The 17,473-nt window shown below is 35.2% G+C and overlaps 3 protein-coding genes and 1 non-coding gene across 4 annotated transcripts; 2 read left to right on the top strand and 2 right to left on the bottom strand.

The window, feature by feature from the left end:
• Window positions 1-2,797: 2,797 nt before the first annotated feature.
• On the top strand, window positions 2,798-2,991 carry LOC112520571. Its single transcript, XR_003070042.1, has one exon. It is a non-coding gene; the product is annotated as a U2 spliceosomal RNA (small nuclear RNA).
• Window positions 2,992-3,431: 440 nt separating this feature from the next.
• On the top strand, window positions 3,432-6,144 carry LOC112519492 (acyl carrier protein 3, mitochondrial). Its single transcript, XM_025127643.1, has 3 exons — window positions 3,432-3,598; window positions 4,935-5,138; window positions 5,812-6,144. The coding sequence occupies exons 2-3, from the start codon at window positions 4,941-4,943 to the stop codon at window positions 6,004-6,006; spliced, it is 393 nt and encodes a 130-aa protein (XP_024983411.1). The 5' UTR covers window positions 3,432-3,598; window positions 4,935-4,940; the 3' UTR covers window positions 6,007-6,144.
• A 72-nt stretch (window positions 6,145-6,216) lies between these two features.
• LOC112519491 lies at window positions 6,217-7,433 on the bottom strand. Its single transcript, XM_025127642.1, has 2 exons — window positions 7,133-7,433; window positions 6,217-6,886 (listed from the first exon to the last, which is right to left on the bottom strand). Exons 1-2 carry the CDS (start codon window positions 7,326-7,328, stop codon window positions 6,546-6,548), a joined length of 537 nt encoding a protein of 178 aa, XP_024983410.1. The 5' UTR covers window positions 7,329-7,433; the 3' UTR covers window positions 6,217-6,545.
• A 1,723-nt stretch (window positions 7,434-9,156) lies between these two features.
• On the bottom strand, window positions 9,157-17,321 carry LOC112519079 (nudix hydrolase 2-like). Its single transcript, XM_025127047.1, has 9 exons — window positions 17,171-17,321; window positions 16,669-16,904; window positions 13,534-13,599; window positions 13,154-13,291; window positions 9,946-10,023; window positions 9,814-9,864; window positions 9,693-9,727; window positions 9,510-9,618; window positions 9,157-9,408 (listed from the first exon to the last, which is right to left on the bottom strand). The coding sequence occupies exons 1-9, from the start codon at window positions 17,268-17,270 to the stop codon at window positions 9,220-9,222; spliced, it is 1,002 nt and encodes a 333-aa protein (XP_024982815.1). The 5' UTR covers window positions 17,271-17,321; the 3' UTR covers window positions 9,157-9,219.
• Between the last annotated feature and the right edge of the window lie 152 nt (window positions 17,322-17,473).

Below are 17,473 nucleotides of genomic sequence, written 5' to 3'. Positions count from 1 at the left end.
TGTTTGAAGTGACATCATGAGAATTGGATATTAAGGTATTGGTAAATTGTAATTGAATTTGAGATATCCTATGCTAGTGAAGAGTTGAAAGATTTGGAGAAAATAAAGTGTAAAAGAACGGTGGATTAGATGTTTTTGTGTCAAATAATAGGGTTTGTTTCATAGGGTTGTCTTTCTTTGGATGACCCTCTTTGAAATCTATAACCATAATTGGAAACCAAAAAAGCCAAATAATAGAAATTATAGTGCAAAATTAATTATTATTATTATTATTATTATTATTATTATTATTATTATATTATTATTATTATTATATAAGTAAAATCTTTGGGTGATGAGGTGGCACCATGAGAATTATAAAAGTAAAACCTTGGGGTGATGAGGTGGCACAATGAGAATTGAGTGATGAATTGTAGTTGAGTTTTAGGTGTCCCACATTGATAAAGAGTTGAAAGATTTGAACAAATTAAAATGTATAAAAAGATGGATTGGTGTCTTTGTGTCGATTCATGAGGTTTGCCTCATAAAGTTGTCTTTCTTTCAATGATCCTCTTTGAAATCTATAACAATGATTGGGATGAAAAACCAACCAAATGGACAAAAAACTTTATCTTTATATATATATATATATATATATATATAAGAAAACTTGGGGTATTGAGGTGACACTATGAAAATTGAGTATTCTCATATGGTGAATTGTGACTGAGTTTTAGTTGTCTCACATTGATGAAGAGTTGAAAGATTCAAACGAAGTGAAGTGTATAAGAAATGTGGATTGGATGTCTTTGTGTTAAATCATGGAGTTTGTCTCATAAGTTGTCTTATTTTAGATGACCGTCTTTGAAATCTATATCATAGTTGGAATCAAAACCAACTAAATGGTAAAAATTATAGTGAAAATATAAAAGTGAAACCAAGGATGATGACTTGTCAATATGAGGTTTGAGTGTTCATCAAATCTGAAATAAAGTTGACTTTGATCATTTCATATTGATAGACATATGATAGTTTGGAAAAAGATGATGGATGTATAAATGCGTGATAGAGCTTTGAAATCTGTAGTCATGGTTGAAATTAAAACCAACCAATTGGTAAAATATTTGTGCAAAACGAATGCAATGATATATTTCTTTCTTAACAAAAGTTGTGATTATTGCAGTATTTATAATGACAAATGTAGTTTAAGTATCTATCATATCACTTATATATAGAATAAAAGTGTTGACTTTTTAATGGCGTACTTTCATCTGATGTTAGTATTCTCCAAATTGTAATTTACGGTGTTGGACGGGGAGAATATAAATATAAACATGATCTCGAGTTTTCAGACACATCGCACTTTCGCTCGAGTCGAGGATTTTACATTTTTTCTTAAATTGAGTTTTGATCACCGTGCAAACCAAGAGGTATTGATGTGAAATCATGAGAAATGAGTACTAAGGTGTTTGGGGAATCGTGGTTGAGTTTGAGATATCCCATATTGGTGAGAGATTAAAAGATTGAAATAAAGAGGTATGTATAAGTAAGAATGATGAGATTCATTGTGTCAACTCATGAGACTTGATCATAAAGTTATCTTATTTGGATGACCCTATTTTTATATTATTTCTTTTATATCAATTGACTTTATAATAACAATGAAAGGTAATGACATGACTTTAATATATATTTTATATTATAAAGTTGAATTAAAAACTTTAAAATAATATAATGAACAATTTATTGATTATTTTAGTTTGTTAAAATTAAAATTGAATCTATGATAACCGTTTTATATTAACTAAACTTGATTATATGATTATAAGTAAAATAAACTTATATGTGAAGAAGTTACATGTTAAGATAATGCCGCAAATTCATGAGAATGTGATATATTCGAATACGGAGGTAAGTATGTGAAAGAAGGGAAAAAATGAATTTGAAATCAATCATCAACCAATGTCAATATCAATATAATATATTAAAGGAAAAACTAAACAAATAATACAAAATATATAACAATGGTTGAAGTAAAAAACCAACCAAATAATACAAAAGAAGGAAGTGAATTTTTAAAAAGAGTTAGTTATCTTATAATACTAAGAGAGTTTGTGTAATTTTGGGTTGTCCTGTTTTTTCCCAATCATCTTTTATAAAAAAATTATATATCAAAAACTAATATAAAAAATAGCATAAAGTTGACGATAAATCAAAACCATAAAATTGTTCGAAGTTATAGTTGTAAAAACTATAGTTGTATATCTATAATCTATATTTTTATATATTTATTTGTATCTATATAAAAGTAATAACCATGGATAATAAGGTGACAACTTATAAGCATTATAAATCATTTTTTCCTCACATTATTGTTTGCATTAGACATTGGATCAAAGAAGAAAGAGACATGTGAGAGGTTGATACAAAAAGAAAAGGGTCAACATTTTTCTCAATATTGTTTGCATCCCGCATATGATGTGGAGTGAAAGTGACAAGAGGGAGATTACTACAAAAAAAAAATGATTAAAAATGGAACAAACATATTTTTTTTCGGATGTCGACCTTTTGCTTAAGATTAAATGTAGTATATATTTTTAGTTTAACATATCTATCCCGAATCTTAGGTTTTTTTTTTTGTTTAGATCAAATATATTATATGTTCTTAGTTTGATATCTAATATATGGTTTCAACTTGTTTGGTATTTTATTTTTTATATGAAAATGTTCATTATACTACTTGGTGATGTGGTTATTTATCTGTCATCTTAGTGTTACTACTATCTAGGTTTAACACACTTCTTTAAGTATAATTTAAATATTATAGAATGTTACGATAAAGTGTAATATTTGTTTTTATCAGTTTAATATCTGATATGTGGGTTATCGACCCCACTTGATATTAATTTTATTTTTTTATGAGAAAAAAATTCATCATCTTAGCTTGGTGATGTGTTTTTTCATGCATCGCCTTGAACTTCCACAACTGTTGTTACAACTTACGCACTCCTCTAATTTTCACTTGAAATATTATAAAACGTTTCTTTTTCATAACTTCAAATGAGATTTCAATTAAATTTGTTACAAAATTAACATCATGATTTTATCACCTTATATGAGATTTCAGTTAGAACTGTGACTTCTGATTAAACAAATTACTAACATTAGTTAAACATTTGTAGAGTACTTTGTAACATCGTTTTCGGGCATATTTAGATAACTTAAATTAGCATATAGTTTTAAAATTGTCGTCAACTTCTCTTAAAAAAAATTAATGTTAATGATTAGTTGTCATACACATTTTCCTAATATTTTTAGAAGTGGATTTTAAATTTTATTTTATAACATTTCTTTTGAAGATGGTATTATTATAGGAAGTGACTACGATTGAAACACTAATTTAACTGAAACTCGGATGTCTTTGTTTGGTGGGTGGGTATTATTACTATTGCTTTGGCTGGCCCATGAATTTGAAAAAGGCCCTCCTCCCAATCCATTCATTCATTCGCAGTTTCGCACTGGGAGTGAGAGCTCCTTTTCGTCTAACCAGCCATCGATTGCGTAACTTGCGTTACGAGAGGGTTCTGCCGCCTGCCACCGCCAACCCTACCCAACCCAGGTCACGTATCCAGTATCCTTCTTTTCTCACACACCCATCAAGCTTTAATTCCTACAATCCCATATTCTCTTTCTCTTTCTCTTTCTCTTTCTCTAGTGTAATGCAGTCTAACCGTTTGATGAAATGACTATATATATATATATATATATATGTGTGTGTGTGTGTGTTATAACCACTTCTTGCAATAGAGTCCCAAAAAGACCTCGATACTTTAATCAATATGTTCTGGGATAGATAGCTATATTGAGTTTAAGTTTGTGCAGTCAATATGTTTGTAGTCCATGAACAGTTTGGAATGGAAGGCTTTGGCACCAAGGCAAGTTTGGGAGATGTTAAGACCAGTAACAGTCGGAAATTTGCACCAAAGGATTTTATAGCTCTAAACTTTTAGAAAACAACCGAAAAGGACATAAGATGAGATCTTGTGTTGTTCACAAAAAGATTGAAAACTTCTTTTAAATGTTGGAGGTTACTAGAAGTTACCAGTGGTTAAGAGAGGTTACAAAGCAGTCTGGTCTGGTGAGTGTGCTCACTAGTCAGCATCAGTCATCCATGTCTCCCTGATCAGTGTCAATGAAACTCAGGGCAGTTTACCTAAACACTTACCCGGTAAGCACTTCTCGGTAAAATTTATCATTATTGCTTACTTATCGGATAAGATTTTATCCATTAAAATGCATCGTATGCAACAATTTATCCCGATAAGCGCTAACCATGGTAAGAGTCCTCGTCCTCACTTACCGGGTAAGACTCTCGATCGGTCTTACCGAGTAAGATTTTTAGTCCTTGCCATATTTATCTGGTAAAGTAAAGTCACTTAGTAAGCGCTTACCTGGATAAACGTTTGGTAAACGGCACCTCAGAGTCAGACACTGAACATAGGCATTGAAGCTAAACGCAACAACTTCAGTATCTTCCCCTCATGCATACAGCAAAAGGCGCGACCCCCTTCACCTCCGCCATGCGGCTTCAAGTTATGCATTTCACATCTCCTAACCCGTATTATAGCTTAAAAGAAACCCTTTATTCCAACTACACCAAATGGCTTTATGACACTAAACTATTTTTTGTACTAGACAATTTCTTACTAGGGCCAAACCACCAAACAGATTGGGTCCTGTTAGGTTATTATGTAGCCAAACCACCAAAAGCAACCTTCTTTAGCTCTTTCTCCTAATCCTATGATTCCATTTTATATGTGTAGCAGTTCATGAGAAATCCTCCTACTGTCCTACTCGTTTTCTTCGACTTACACTGATGCTCATGCAAGTGTATATTTAGTTCTTGCTACGCCTTTGTATCCTGACTTGATTACGTGCCACAATTATCATCACAGATCAATATGCAAAGCTTAAGAGATTCTATATTGAGGAATTTAAGGGTTACGTTCTCGAGAAGACAGCTTATCTTAGTGAAGGATGTGAATGCAACTGGCAGCCTCCACCAACAACTTTGCACGTCTGCTGGGTCCAGTCATGATCAGGTGACGGCTAGAGTGATTGGACTGGTGAGGAAATTTGACAAGATTGATGCTGCCAAGGTACTCTCATGCTCTATCCATACCGAGGCTTGCAATCAAGATCTTATATATAGTTATTTATGATTAAATTGTGTTTCAAGATTGTTCTTTTGGTACCCATCCTTACAAAGATAAGAGTTAAATTTTGGCCAAGGGTGCGTTCGTATGCTGATGGGACTGGACAGGACAGGTGAGTGAGGTAGCTAGGTGACGGAATTCTAAAAGGATTTAGGGTTATAATTTGACATGGGTAATTTAGTAATCCACTAATCCTGTTCGATCTCCCTGATTTTGTTTCCACCTACATTGGTGGAACAGAAAAAAATGCATTTCAGCCCCATCAGGTCCTATCATGTCCCAGTCTAGTGTCACGCCAAATGTAGGACAATAAGTTTTTGTACTGACCTTTCCTCTGTCTTGTCCCACGTACAAACGCATCCTTGTTGGTCAAATATGCTAACTTCCAATTTTCAGTTGATATGGTGGTTGAAATTTTTCCAAGGAAATGTGATGGTTACCCACCTTCATAAGATTTAATACACAGGAAAATACTGAAAATCGAAAGAAAATGCTTGTCGATATTGAAACTGAAATGTCATAGGTCTGCTTGAGAGCTCAAACTCTTTCTCTTCTGGAAGGGAAGTATATATGCTGCCAAATTACCTACTTTAACCTTGTGTATCATCTTTAACAGGTAACTGAATCAGCTGATTTTCAGAAAGATTTGAGCCTTGACAGCCTGGATAGGGTGGAGCTTGTCATGGCTTTTGAACAAGAATTTTCCATTGAGATCCCAGATGAGCAAGCAGATAAACTGAAATGCTGTGCTGATGTTACCAACTACATCAAGTCAGTCCCAAAACAGGAGACTGCATCTGAGGGTTCTTGATGACTTGTTTGTCATCTAGGAATCACATTTGAATTCAAATGTCTTTCTGACTTCTCGATTATAAGGTTTAAAAACCTTGTTGAAATGTTTTTTTGTACAAATATCAAGTATGCAGCCACAGATGATTTAATTATTGGCAAGGTTCTTCTAAATGATAATCTCTCTCTTTGGAATTCCTATGGACCCACTATGAATTACATTCCAAAAAGATATAAACCCTTTGGGGTAGTTCAAGTGGTAAAACTTACTAGTTTAAGACCCCTTGGGGCTACTAGAGGGTTTGTTTGACTGTTAACTTCAGGGTACCCATGAGATCGGTCGAGGTGTGCATAAAACTGGCACAGACAGCCACGGTTATCAAATATGTAAAGATTGTATTTCTTACCAAATACATACAAATTGTTTCATTAAGGTCCATGCTATACTATGTACATTCCTCTTCCAAACACACTCGTATGAAACAAGATCAAGTTCCACAACTCATTATTGTGACTGAAGCGCCTTCTAGCATGAGATGTGGCTAACGTTGACATCTCTTCCTAGAATGTGTGAACCAGCATCTTTCCCCTGCCTTTTTCGTTCATGCATGCTTGTGGATTTTTAGGTGTCAAATGAATCTCGTGGGCAGTGTATGTGCGAATTCCATTCTTGGCTGATGAGAATTTTATCCCTCTGTATTCACCTGTAAAAGCTTGGTGACAGGGAGAGGCGTTTGGTAGCTGAAGGATTTTGAGTCTGCATCTCTTTTCCATGTTTGGAAGTGCATGGAGATGGGAGGGAAGATCGATGACGAAATCTCCATATTCATCGGTTATGCCTCTTACCCAATCTGATTTACTTGTCTTCCTGCTAGTATCACATGAAACTGCCATTGATGCTCCTGATATTTCAATATAAATCATTGTAACTTTGAAGTCTTTGATATGGTTAGTGATGAATCATGGATTACATTTATAGATGGGTTGGGTTCAAATGAGAAACATAAATATTTTGACAACTTGGAAACGGAATATTTAATGAATTATTCATGGTGGAAATATTCATGATGAATACCATGCATGTTCATTATTCAAGATATTCATTATGGATGGTTGGTTTTAGGGTTCTCATTTGAACAGATACATACCATGGAGGAGATGTGATTGAAGAGGAGAATTTCCATCTAAACAAGCATCACAGAACAGGGAGCCTGTGACGAGGACTGTAGAGAGCTTTTGATCCCCATATCCAGCTGATGTTATCAAGTCGTCAGGTGTGAATAAGTCGAGCAATGGGTTTGCAGCAGCCGTTGTGAGGAAGACGAAGAAGAAGATGATTGCCATGAGAGTGGTGTGCTGTTGAAAATTGTGATGATGGATATGCAAGAAATAAAAAAAACTTAGGAGCAACGCAATGGGGGAAGACAATGAAAAGGTACCAGCCTCAGCCTTGGAGTTTATATATTTAATTATGTAAGGGGTAATGTTCATTCATTTTAATCAAAAACTGCATATATATATATATATAGTAATAAAATGATGATAGTAAACCCATCCATTGGTCGTCAACCTTGTTGTGGTTGTATACCTAATATGATATTTGACCAATGATCTTGATAGCTAAACATTCCACAAAACAAAGACTGAACCACTAATTTATAAACTTCCTTCATCCATACTTCTCTCTATCCATCATATGTACCACAATATTAACAAAGTAAGAGTATAAAGAAATCACATCTGTTCCATTCTTTTACAAACTTAATAATTTATGTGATCTCATAACGTGAAGATTGGTTTATAAGTTTTGATTCGTGGTCTTTTTTAGTGTTAGTAATTAAAAATATATAGTCTTTTTTTTTCTTTTCTTTTTTGTGATGGAAGGTTATTTGAACATTTGAGAGGAGGAAAAGGGGTAGGCAACCAACCAAGCAACCAAGCAAGCAACAAGTGTAGTGTAATGTGTAGTCCTTGAACATGGTCAAGCCTACTCTAACCATCCTTTATTTTTATTTCCCAAAACCAATTTTCAATCTAAATCCACAACAAAAACAACCATCAACACATAATAATTTATGCAATTCGTGGTTCCCTGTCTTCGACTCTAAATATAATGTTCAGAGAATTGGCTTTGTTCCCGCAACTTCGATTTCAACTAACACCATTTTTCAATATGTTCTTTATCATCAAAATACGTTTCAATCATTATCATGTGTCTTGCATTTTTATTGGATCAATCAGACGTCAATTATTGACATCACCTTTTTATACCTACATCTTATATGTTTGGTATCCAAATTCCGGAGCCATACATCGTCTTTCACCACCAAATATGTTCGTTCACTATAAACCCAATTTACCACGTCGACACCAATGCAATTTGCATTTGCATTTCGCGCTGCTTCATCTTACAAGTGAATTCCCGTTTCTTTTGCATTGGGTATTTCTTATTTCTCGTCAACAGTCGACTACAACAAGATTCAATTTTCCCAAATTGTTGATGCCAATAACTTTGTAACTTCTTCAAGTAGTTGATGGAGCTGAACAAGTATCAACGTTGCTAGCGCTTTGCTGTGATACGTTTTTGAGAATACAAAAATTGCAAGAATATGAAAATTTATGAGTACAGAGGAAAACAAACAAGTAAGTAGACCACAAAAATATCAAAGAGAAAGCTTGAAAGGGTTTGAGACAATGTGTCAAAAAGTAACATCCTCCACTTTATTAATGAAATCAAAGTGAAACGAACCACACCTACCCTTCACCCCATACCTATACCAAATCTCTATAAATCACATTTCCAATAATGCCTTTTGTAACAACCAGTCTTAGGGGGTAAAATAGTTTTCTCAAGTCAAAGAGAACAAAACAGACGCACACAATACGGGAAACAGACCAGTCGTATGCATAATAGCAATTGGTCAGTCTTTGGACCGATCCTACACCGGGCTTTTCGGATCCTTCAATATACAAAGAAAACCAAGTTCAACACCAGGAATTTGACCAGGTCTAACAGGGCCCCTTGTATTTGGACCTTGTTCGGTCCAAATGAGGACCATTTGAAGAAGAAAAAAATGTAGTTTGAACATTCTCTAGACCTCATGTAGCAGGTCGTATTCAGGCCAGTCTTTGGACCCAATTCCGTTTGTGTATCTCCTTGCATGAAGAGGGATGATGGAAAGGAAAAGAATATTGATCGAATATCTCAAGTTACTGTGAAAGAAATACAGTTAACCTAGTAATCCAAATCCTTGGAGTTCAAGTAAAGATTGCTTGGTTTATTAGAGAAACTTGTGATTGTAGGCACAGGGGAGAACCCACTATACTTTTCATTTCTCTTTGCTATGCATACCTTCACTATATACCTCAGAAGATCATGCTTTTGTACAAATGGCTGACCTGCATATTCCTCGAACGACATCCACTACACATTATATAAAACCATACCATCATTCATCATATGTATCTTCATAATTCATGCACATCCCATTAAGCTCATTAAGCTGCTAATGAACAGAAGCTAACCTGGGCTGCCTCTATTTCTCTTTCTTGCTTCTGGATGTTGAAGGACAAAGGTTGCAACATGCACATGAAGAACAAATCTGACTTGTCAAAGAAAGACTTGTGGCTTTGTCTGCAAATACCAATGCTCATTTTTTAAATTTTATTTTTTGTCATAGAAATGCTTTCCAAATGTGTTGCCTTTACCTGAATGCTAATACTTCCACAAATTTGGTGTCTATCTGAAGCATCACAAACATTCAATTACTTAAAACAGAATCTAATCAATATTCAATTCTTCAATCTCAACCAAGTGCCTTCAACTTACTCCAGTCTCTTCTTTTACTTCTCTAACCGCCGCATTACAAATATCTTCACCCTATAGAAATATTTCTTTCAAAACATTAAATGTTTTCGAGGGGCAGGTACCTTCGTTTATATGATGAATGAATGGACGTACCTCATCAACAACTCCAGTAGGAAACTTCCATATGCCGGTTCCTTGGAATTTTCCACTCTTCTCTTGCACCACCAAAACCTAAAACCAAAAGGATATTTGCAAAATAGAATATATGAACATATTTCTACATGGCCTTTCACATAATTTAAATCATAGCATATATATATAGGGTCAGGTTCAAGGGAAACCGGAAAAAATGAAAAACTAAGGAGCACCTTGGTAACCGTTCATCTGGACGCTCATGCACGTGTGCATACAAGTAAATTGTAACATGCACACGTGCATAAATACCAAAAAATAGCTTTAATTACTTGTATGCACATGTACATATCGTCCAGATAAATGGTTACCAGGATGTTCCTCAGTTTTTCAATTTTTTTGCGGTTTTCCCTTGAACCTCCCCCCCCCCCTCTCTCTCTCTCTCTATATATATATATATATATATTGAGGAGCGTTCAGATAATAACCACTCAATTTGTACAAACCGTACAAACCTCATTCAACCAATCATAATTTTTCATTTTGTTTAATTTTTTTGTAATTATGAGAGGTTGATTAACCATTTTTATTGTGGACGGTGTTAATCATGGATATTATCATCTTCATTATTTTAATTTTAGAGAAATACATGAAACAGTTTTATTAAAATTTCATTAAATATTATATGCAACAATTTCATAACCATATATGAAACAAATTCATCAAAAAAAGTATTATATGAAACAATTTCACAAGATTAAACAATTTCATGAAAAAATTTCATAAGATTAAACAATGAAATCGACGTATAAGGGTGGTTTGTACGGTTTGTACAAATGAGGGTGGTTTTCATTTGATCGCTCCACTATATATATTATATAATAATGAATATATGTATACAAATATCTCGACTTCATAGGCAACGAATGTTATCGTACATTGCATGCGATGTGACATGCATCATGGAAATCACCTTTGGACATCGGCTAAATTGTAAGCAACTTGGGGAAGTGACGTTCATGTCACTCGGGAAGAAGCAAAACCTACGATGTATTTATAGGGACAAGGTAAGGGACTTGGGAAGTAGCGTAAAAAGTTGTTTGACGCCTCATAAACATAAAATGGGAGGACCAGGCAAGACCGTAAGTGACTTGCACCTTGCCTGGGAAGTCGCCTATAGGCGGTAACCAATGTTTTAATGCCAATTAGGATTCATTTCACTGCTTGACGTTTTTCCCTTTTTTGCAAGAACAAGAAGTGGAGTTTCTATTGATGAATGTAAGTGAACATATAAGCCTCCATTGATTTGTTCAATACAAAGTAACTCATGTCTTTTGTTGACGTACACTATCACACCGATAGTGGAACCACGTAAAATATCTTGTGTGGCTCAGTTGCTTTCAGCATTCCCTTTGCATTGATATACACATGTTCATTGGTGACCATTACGTTGATGACCATTGTATTGGTTTGTTTGAGGCAATTTTTTTAAAGGCTCAAGGCGCACTTAGGTGCAAAGGGGTCCTGGGACCTAGGGCAAGGCGTAGGTGTGAGGCGCGGGCCTCAGGAATGGGAGGCACATCTTATTAATATATTTATATACACACACAATTATACACAACTCAAATATGTAGCAAGTACAAGCCTCCAATGCAGCAACCATTAGTACTTTGATAGAGGTAGAAAGGAGAAGGGTTTAAAGCATGAGGCGTGAGAGAGAAGTTTTAAGGTATGGGTATTTATAAAGGAGGCTTGAAGTTCTAAGGACGGGGTATTTAATATTTTGGTTTGGCTTTAGTCATCTATTTAATAACTCTTCTTGTAAGAAGTTTAGGAGATAAGAAGATGAGAAAACTTGTCTAATATTAATTAGGATTTGACTAGGTATTTAGTAATTTTTTATGAGGCACGCCTAGGCCCACAAGGCACCTTAGTTATTAAATAGATCAGGAGGAATCCCTATAAATTATAATTATGGAATATAGTTTCTATAATTATGGGATATTGTTACCTTCTTTATCATTCATTATCTTTTATGTATCTTTTCTCTGATTTCCTTGATTCAGTTTCCCTTTATCTCTTGTAAATACCCTATATAGGGCCTTGTATAATCAAAGGAAAGAGAGAAATATCATTTTTCAATTAATCTTTCTTGTCACAGTGCCTTCGGGAGCCTAGTGAACACACCTAGCCTCGACTTTCAAAAAGCCCAAGACCTTGAGCCTCAAAGCCTAGGCGCACTTTTAACAACTATGATTCAAGGCATTGTTGAACACATTGTGAATCCGCACTGTTTCCATAATGGTTGTTGGGTGATACATAGATCTCATATTATGACTATATTGGGACTCAAGGTCATTGGGTGGTATATCCTCAAGCACACACACAACCATGCGAAACTGCATATGTTATTCGACAACCTTAAAGATTAAGAGGCAATTGATAAAACAACAATGAAGAACTGCATTAGATACTACTCCCCTTGTCCCAGTGGAAGAGTCCACAATTTCCTTTGTCTAATACTCGCATAGAAACTCATATTTCATCACTTCACATCTAAGTGGACAATTATCAGGATGCATTGATTGATTGTTACTTATTACTATATGGCATATTATATAGTACAAGGCTATACAACATGCACAAGTTACATAGACTAGGCAGTAGGTACAAGTATTTACAAGAAAATGAAGCTTATGAAAGTCAAATATTCATGCCATATAATATGAGTTATCTGTCATAAAGCATAATCACCTTGGGTACCCTTTTAAAAATCATAAATTTTCCCACTGCAACCTAAAGCAATAACTCAAGGAAGTTGATCATTTTACCTTCTAAAAGATTACATAAGAAGATTTAGTTTTGACTCCCCAGCACTCTTCCATTCCTATCTTCTATCACAATCATACTCAAACTAAAGGTAAATAGTCACCTTATGCAAATTTAAAATTTCCTTATTATTAACAATTAATTTGGAGGTGAGCAATATTCAAGCGGTGGTGGGTGGGCCAGGGCATTGGGTCTATTCATTACGTGTGAGCTACGAACCACCTTCAATGTCCCTCAGGGAACAAGTTTTTGTCTTTTCCACCTCTTTGATTCTCTTTCAAGATGAACCTTCTACTTTGTTTTTCATCATTTTCCCACATGCACAAATGAATACTAAAGGAAACAAACAGGCTTCAGTTTATAAGTAACATATGGATAATGATCAACTGCAGGTACATACCTCTCCATTTTCATTCATCACAAAAGCACCAATACCCACTCGATGGCTTGCATTTGCTGGCAAAGTATTTGTCGTTTCAGGAATCCAATGCACAAGCATCAAGTGTCTTGGTTCGGCATGGTGATAATAGAAGCCTTCCTGAAACAACATGGAAGAAAGACTCGGGTAAATTGAAGTTTAGTAAGTTGACCTACTATGTTTTAACCATCAGGTTGGGACTGGAAATATTTGGTCATCAATGAATTATTACATCCAAATATCTCAACCCCAAAGCAAGCAGCTCATTTTATAATATAATAATAATAATATTTTTTCTATAAAATAAAAAAAAGAAACCCATGTACATAGTGTGATGATATAAAATGTAAGCATCAACTTACTTTAACCACAGGTTCGATGAGATTTACAAGCTCAATTGGCAATTTGATCCAAACACCCCTTTTACCCTACACAAATGTTTACCTTGTATTGAGAGAAATTATATAAAATTTATAAATGTTACTTCAACCATAAGAAATTCATAGAATGGCAAAAACAAAACTCTCTGAGTCATGCATTAATCAGCCATACTTACACGCAGATCCCTAATCAATACCAATTTTATTTTTTAGAATCCAAGTCTTATATATGCCTTAGTCATTAGAAAGACTTGTGATCCATTGGTCAAATGATCATCCAACAGTAATAGCGGTCATCGTATCTATTAATAACAACAATAATCTTTTCATCCTGTTCTAACTGGGATAAAATCATCAAGTAGAAGTCAGGTATTCAAAACTCAAAGTTTCATAACATAAATCAACCAATTGTTCCTAACATGAACAGTGAAACCTTATCAGAGTATTAGAAATTGTATAATGTATCATCTGAAGATGCATTATGAATCCAACATCACCAGGGGCAAATTTTGTAAAAGGTGTACACTGGCCCGTACCACCATTGAACTTGTTTGACACAGTGTAAAAAAATTTACAGCCCTTGACGATACTACCACTGTGATTCATACTGTGCCACCATCTTCGCCAGAAAGCTAAGAAGACTACAATTTTGAGATAATGTTTAGTGATCTAGCATCAAAATGCCCTATATAAGTTGTTAGAAAATGGCCAAAAGCTAAAGCTTAAAATCTTAACTTCCAAAAACAGGCCTAAACTTTTCAATCGACCTCACACTGCATCCGTGCACAACTTTATTTTGCATCCCCCACCCCCTGCGTGCGCACGTAGAGAAAGCTTTTCTGCCAATAGATCTTAACTCATTCACTTGAGCCATGGTATATAAACAAGTCTTAAGTTCTTGATCCCACCTATGTGGGACAAGCCTCTCTTACAAGCCAACACTATGCCACCACTTTGAATTCGATTTCTCATTCACTGAATCTCCTCCTTTGTCTTTACGCCATTATGTAGCTGTTCTTGGGGGAGTACACAAACCCATAAAATAGGTAACCAGTACATCATGGGTCCTCATCAATATTTGTGTCCAGAAAAGGTGAAAACACACTTTTTTCCAACACAATTAATTTTAATAGTATTTTATATTACAGTGACTATTTTGTGTGATCACTAACATAAATTTCTGGATCCGCCTCTGAACACCACCCAACATGCCAGGAAAGTCAGAAATGCAATTATGTTTGGTAAGGCATAGAAACATCCATAATATCTTCACCTCAGATATATGAAACTAACATTGCCTATTTTGAAGCAAGATCTAGCTTTTTGCTATTCGTTCTCCCTTGAATGTTGAATGGTGTGTGTGTGTGCCCAATGTACATTAATGAATAATGATCAACCTTGATAATGAATCTTGGGCCCTTCCCTGGACTAGATGTCTAGAAAAGCAATATAATTTACTCCTTGCAGATACTAAAAATATCACCTTCCTTGATTCTACTCATTTCAACTAACACCATGTGCAAATGTCTATATCTACCCTTCACCTTCCTCTGATTTGTTATTTGCTTCCAGTTTCCAGCCTCCAAAATTTAAAATCACAACCTCCAGCAAAACACTGGCAGTGTGGAGGGTCACCCTCACACCTTCCATCAGTTGGCCAACCTCATCCCGATCTCACTTTCAATTTTTTTGCTCTCCCCTTCACAGTAAAGCCATTTTAACCTTCCCTGTTCATCGGTCTTCAACTTTATATCGGTCACGATCACATCCATTGCTAGTCAATCCACCAGTCACCAACACCATAAATCACCTTCCAAATCACCACTCATCAGTGACACCACCAGTGATTCTCTCGGGTATGTCCTCATTTTCGTCGGTCTTCGGTTCATCTCATTTCATTCATCTTTATCTACCCTCCGACTTTCAATGAAGTTCCAGTTCATTTTACATTGGTCTATCAGGTGTCTCCTCATTTTCATCTGTGATCTGTCAGGTTCAGTTTGTCTTCATTAACCCTCTGACTTTCATCATCGGCACAGTTTCAGTTCATTGACCAGATTCAATCATCTAGTAGTTCCAGTAACACTAATAGCTCTTAAGTTGGGCTTGGTGATGGGAACTGTTCAGGATCTAGGATGGCTTTTTGACAGGGTCAATAACACCAACAGCATTTTGTTAGGGTATGGTGGTGGGAGTTCTGATATCATTTTTAGTGTTGTCTTTGTTTGGTATGTGCATTTGTTTTGCCTAGTTAGACGACGTTTTAGTTGGAACGTCCATTTTCCCGGGACAGGTCAGGTAGTGTTAAGTGGTCGTACTGTCTGAATTTGCCCAGATTATGGTTGTTACGAAAAGTTGTCAGTTATGTGGATAATGTGGTTTGCATGTATTAGTTTCAATTACTATTTACTAATAAATAAAATTTACTGTCACAGAAAATATCATATGCAAATATATAACTAGGCTCGGGTCTACTCATTTTATTGCATAATTTGATAATAATTTTCTTCATCCTGCATTTGTAGGTAGACCTGAGAGTTGACATACGTTCATATATTGTATTTTGTGAACTTCATTCTGGTTTAGATTTTGGTGGTGCAAGAGAAGAGTGGAAAATTCCAAGGAACCGGCATATGGAAGTTTCCTACCGATGAGATATGCACATTTAGTGAGTTATTCAGCACATAACCAAAAATTCCTCTCCATCGAAACATTCAATATTTTAAAGAATACAAAATCCACATGGTGGAGATATTGATGATGCAGCAGTCAGAGAGGTAAAAGAAAAGACTAAAAGAGGAAAAAGAAGAGATCATTTGGTTGATTGAAAACATTTCAATACGATCACAGTCCTTCCCCCTGAGGAGAAATTTGTGAGTTTTTAGGGTCAAATGGACTATATTCCAACTCTAGAATTGATATGAATTTCATCAATACATGGGAAGTTGGTAACTATAGAGAACTTGAGTATCAAGAAAGCTGAGAATTGAGTACAACCAATCATGAACTCAAGCAATGAATATAGCTCACACAACATTCACTAAAGGAACCACATAAGCTCATTCGGCAAACTAATTTGAAACAGATAACAAAAAGTGGAGCTGTGAGTGACCTGACCTGTTGTTTCCAATGCAATATTGAAGCTTTAAGTAAAGAAGTAAACATAATTGGATCCATGGGGTCTGTAGACATTTCCACAATAACACCTCCATGTTCATCTTCTTTAGCAGCTAACACATTATCGACTTGGTCCACCTGTTTCTCTGACAATACAGGCGATGGAGGGGAAGAAGTTGCTGAAACTGATATGGATCGTACAGTTAAACGGATCCCAAAAGTGTTGCTGAATTTACCTGAAAATCAAACGAACCAAATTAAAAGACAAAGACATCCCAAAATGTATAAAGTCGTAGGTTAAATGAGGAAAGAGAGGATTGGTAACGAATGGATTCTGAAATCTACCTACCAACATAAACCACACAAAAAAGAAAAAGAAAAACTTAAAATTCTAAGTAGCATAAGCAAAAAGAAGTGAATAAAGAATGGAGTTGAACAAGTAAGCATAAGCCCTAAAGAAGAAGCAACCCAGAAACAAAGAGTCGGTTGATCAGAAATGAACCTTCTCCGGGGAGCAGGTTTTGGGTAAGACGTGAGAAGGAGCGAGTTCTGGTGATGAAACAAGAAATCATTGAAGGTCTAGGGACAAGTCTGATCATCATTCTTTCTTTCAACTATAAATTATGCTTACAGAAATATGGTGGTGTGTACATACATGTATGTATATATATATATATATATATATATATATATATATATATATATATAAGAGAGAGAGAGAGAGATTGAAGTTGGGGCTGGAAATTGAAGACGTGGCCAAGGAATAGGATGATGATTATGGTAATTATGAAATTGAAAGGGATGG

This window comes from Cynara cardunculus, assembly GCF_001531365.2.
Source record: "Cynara cardunculus var. scolymus isolate 2C chromosome LG 10, CcrdV1, whole genome shotgun sequence".
Lineage (NCBI taxonomy): Eukaryota > Viridiplantae > Streptophyta > Magnoliopsida > Asterales > Asteraceae > Cynara > Cynara cardunculus.
Note: the sequence above shows the minus strand (reverse complement) of the source record. Positions and strands in the feature narration are given on the sequence as shown.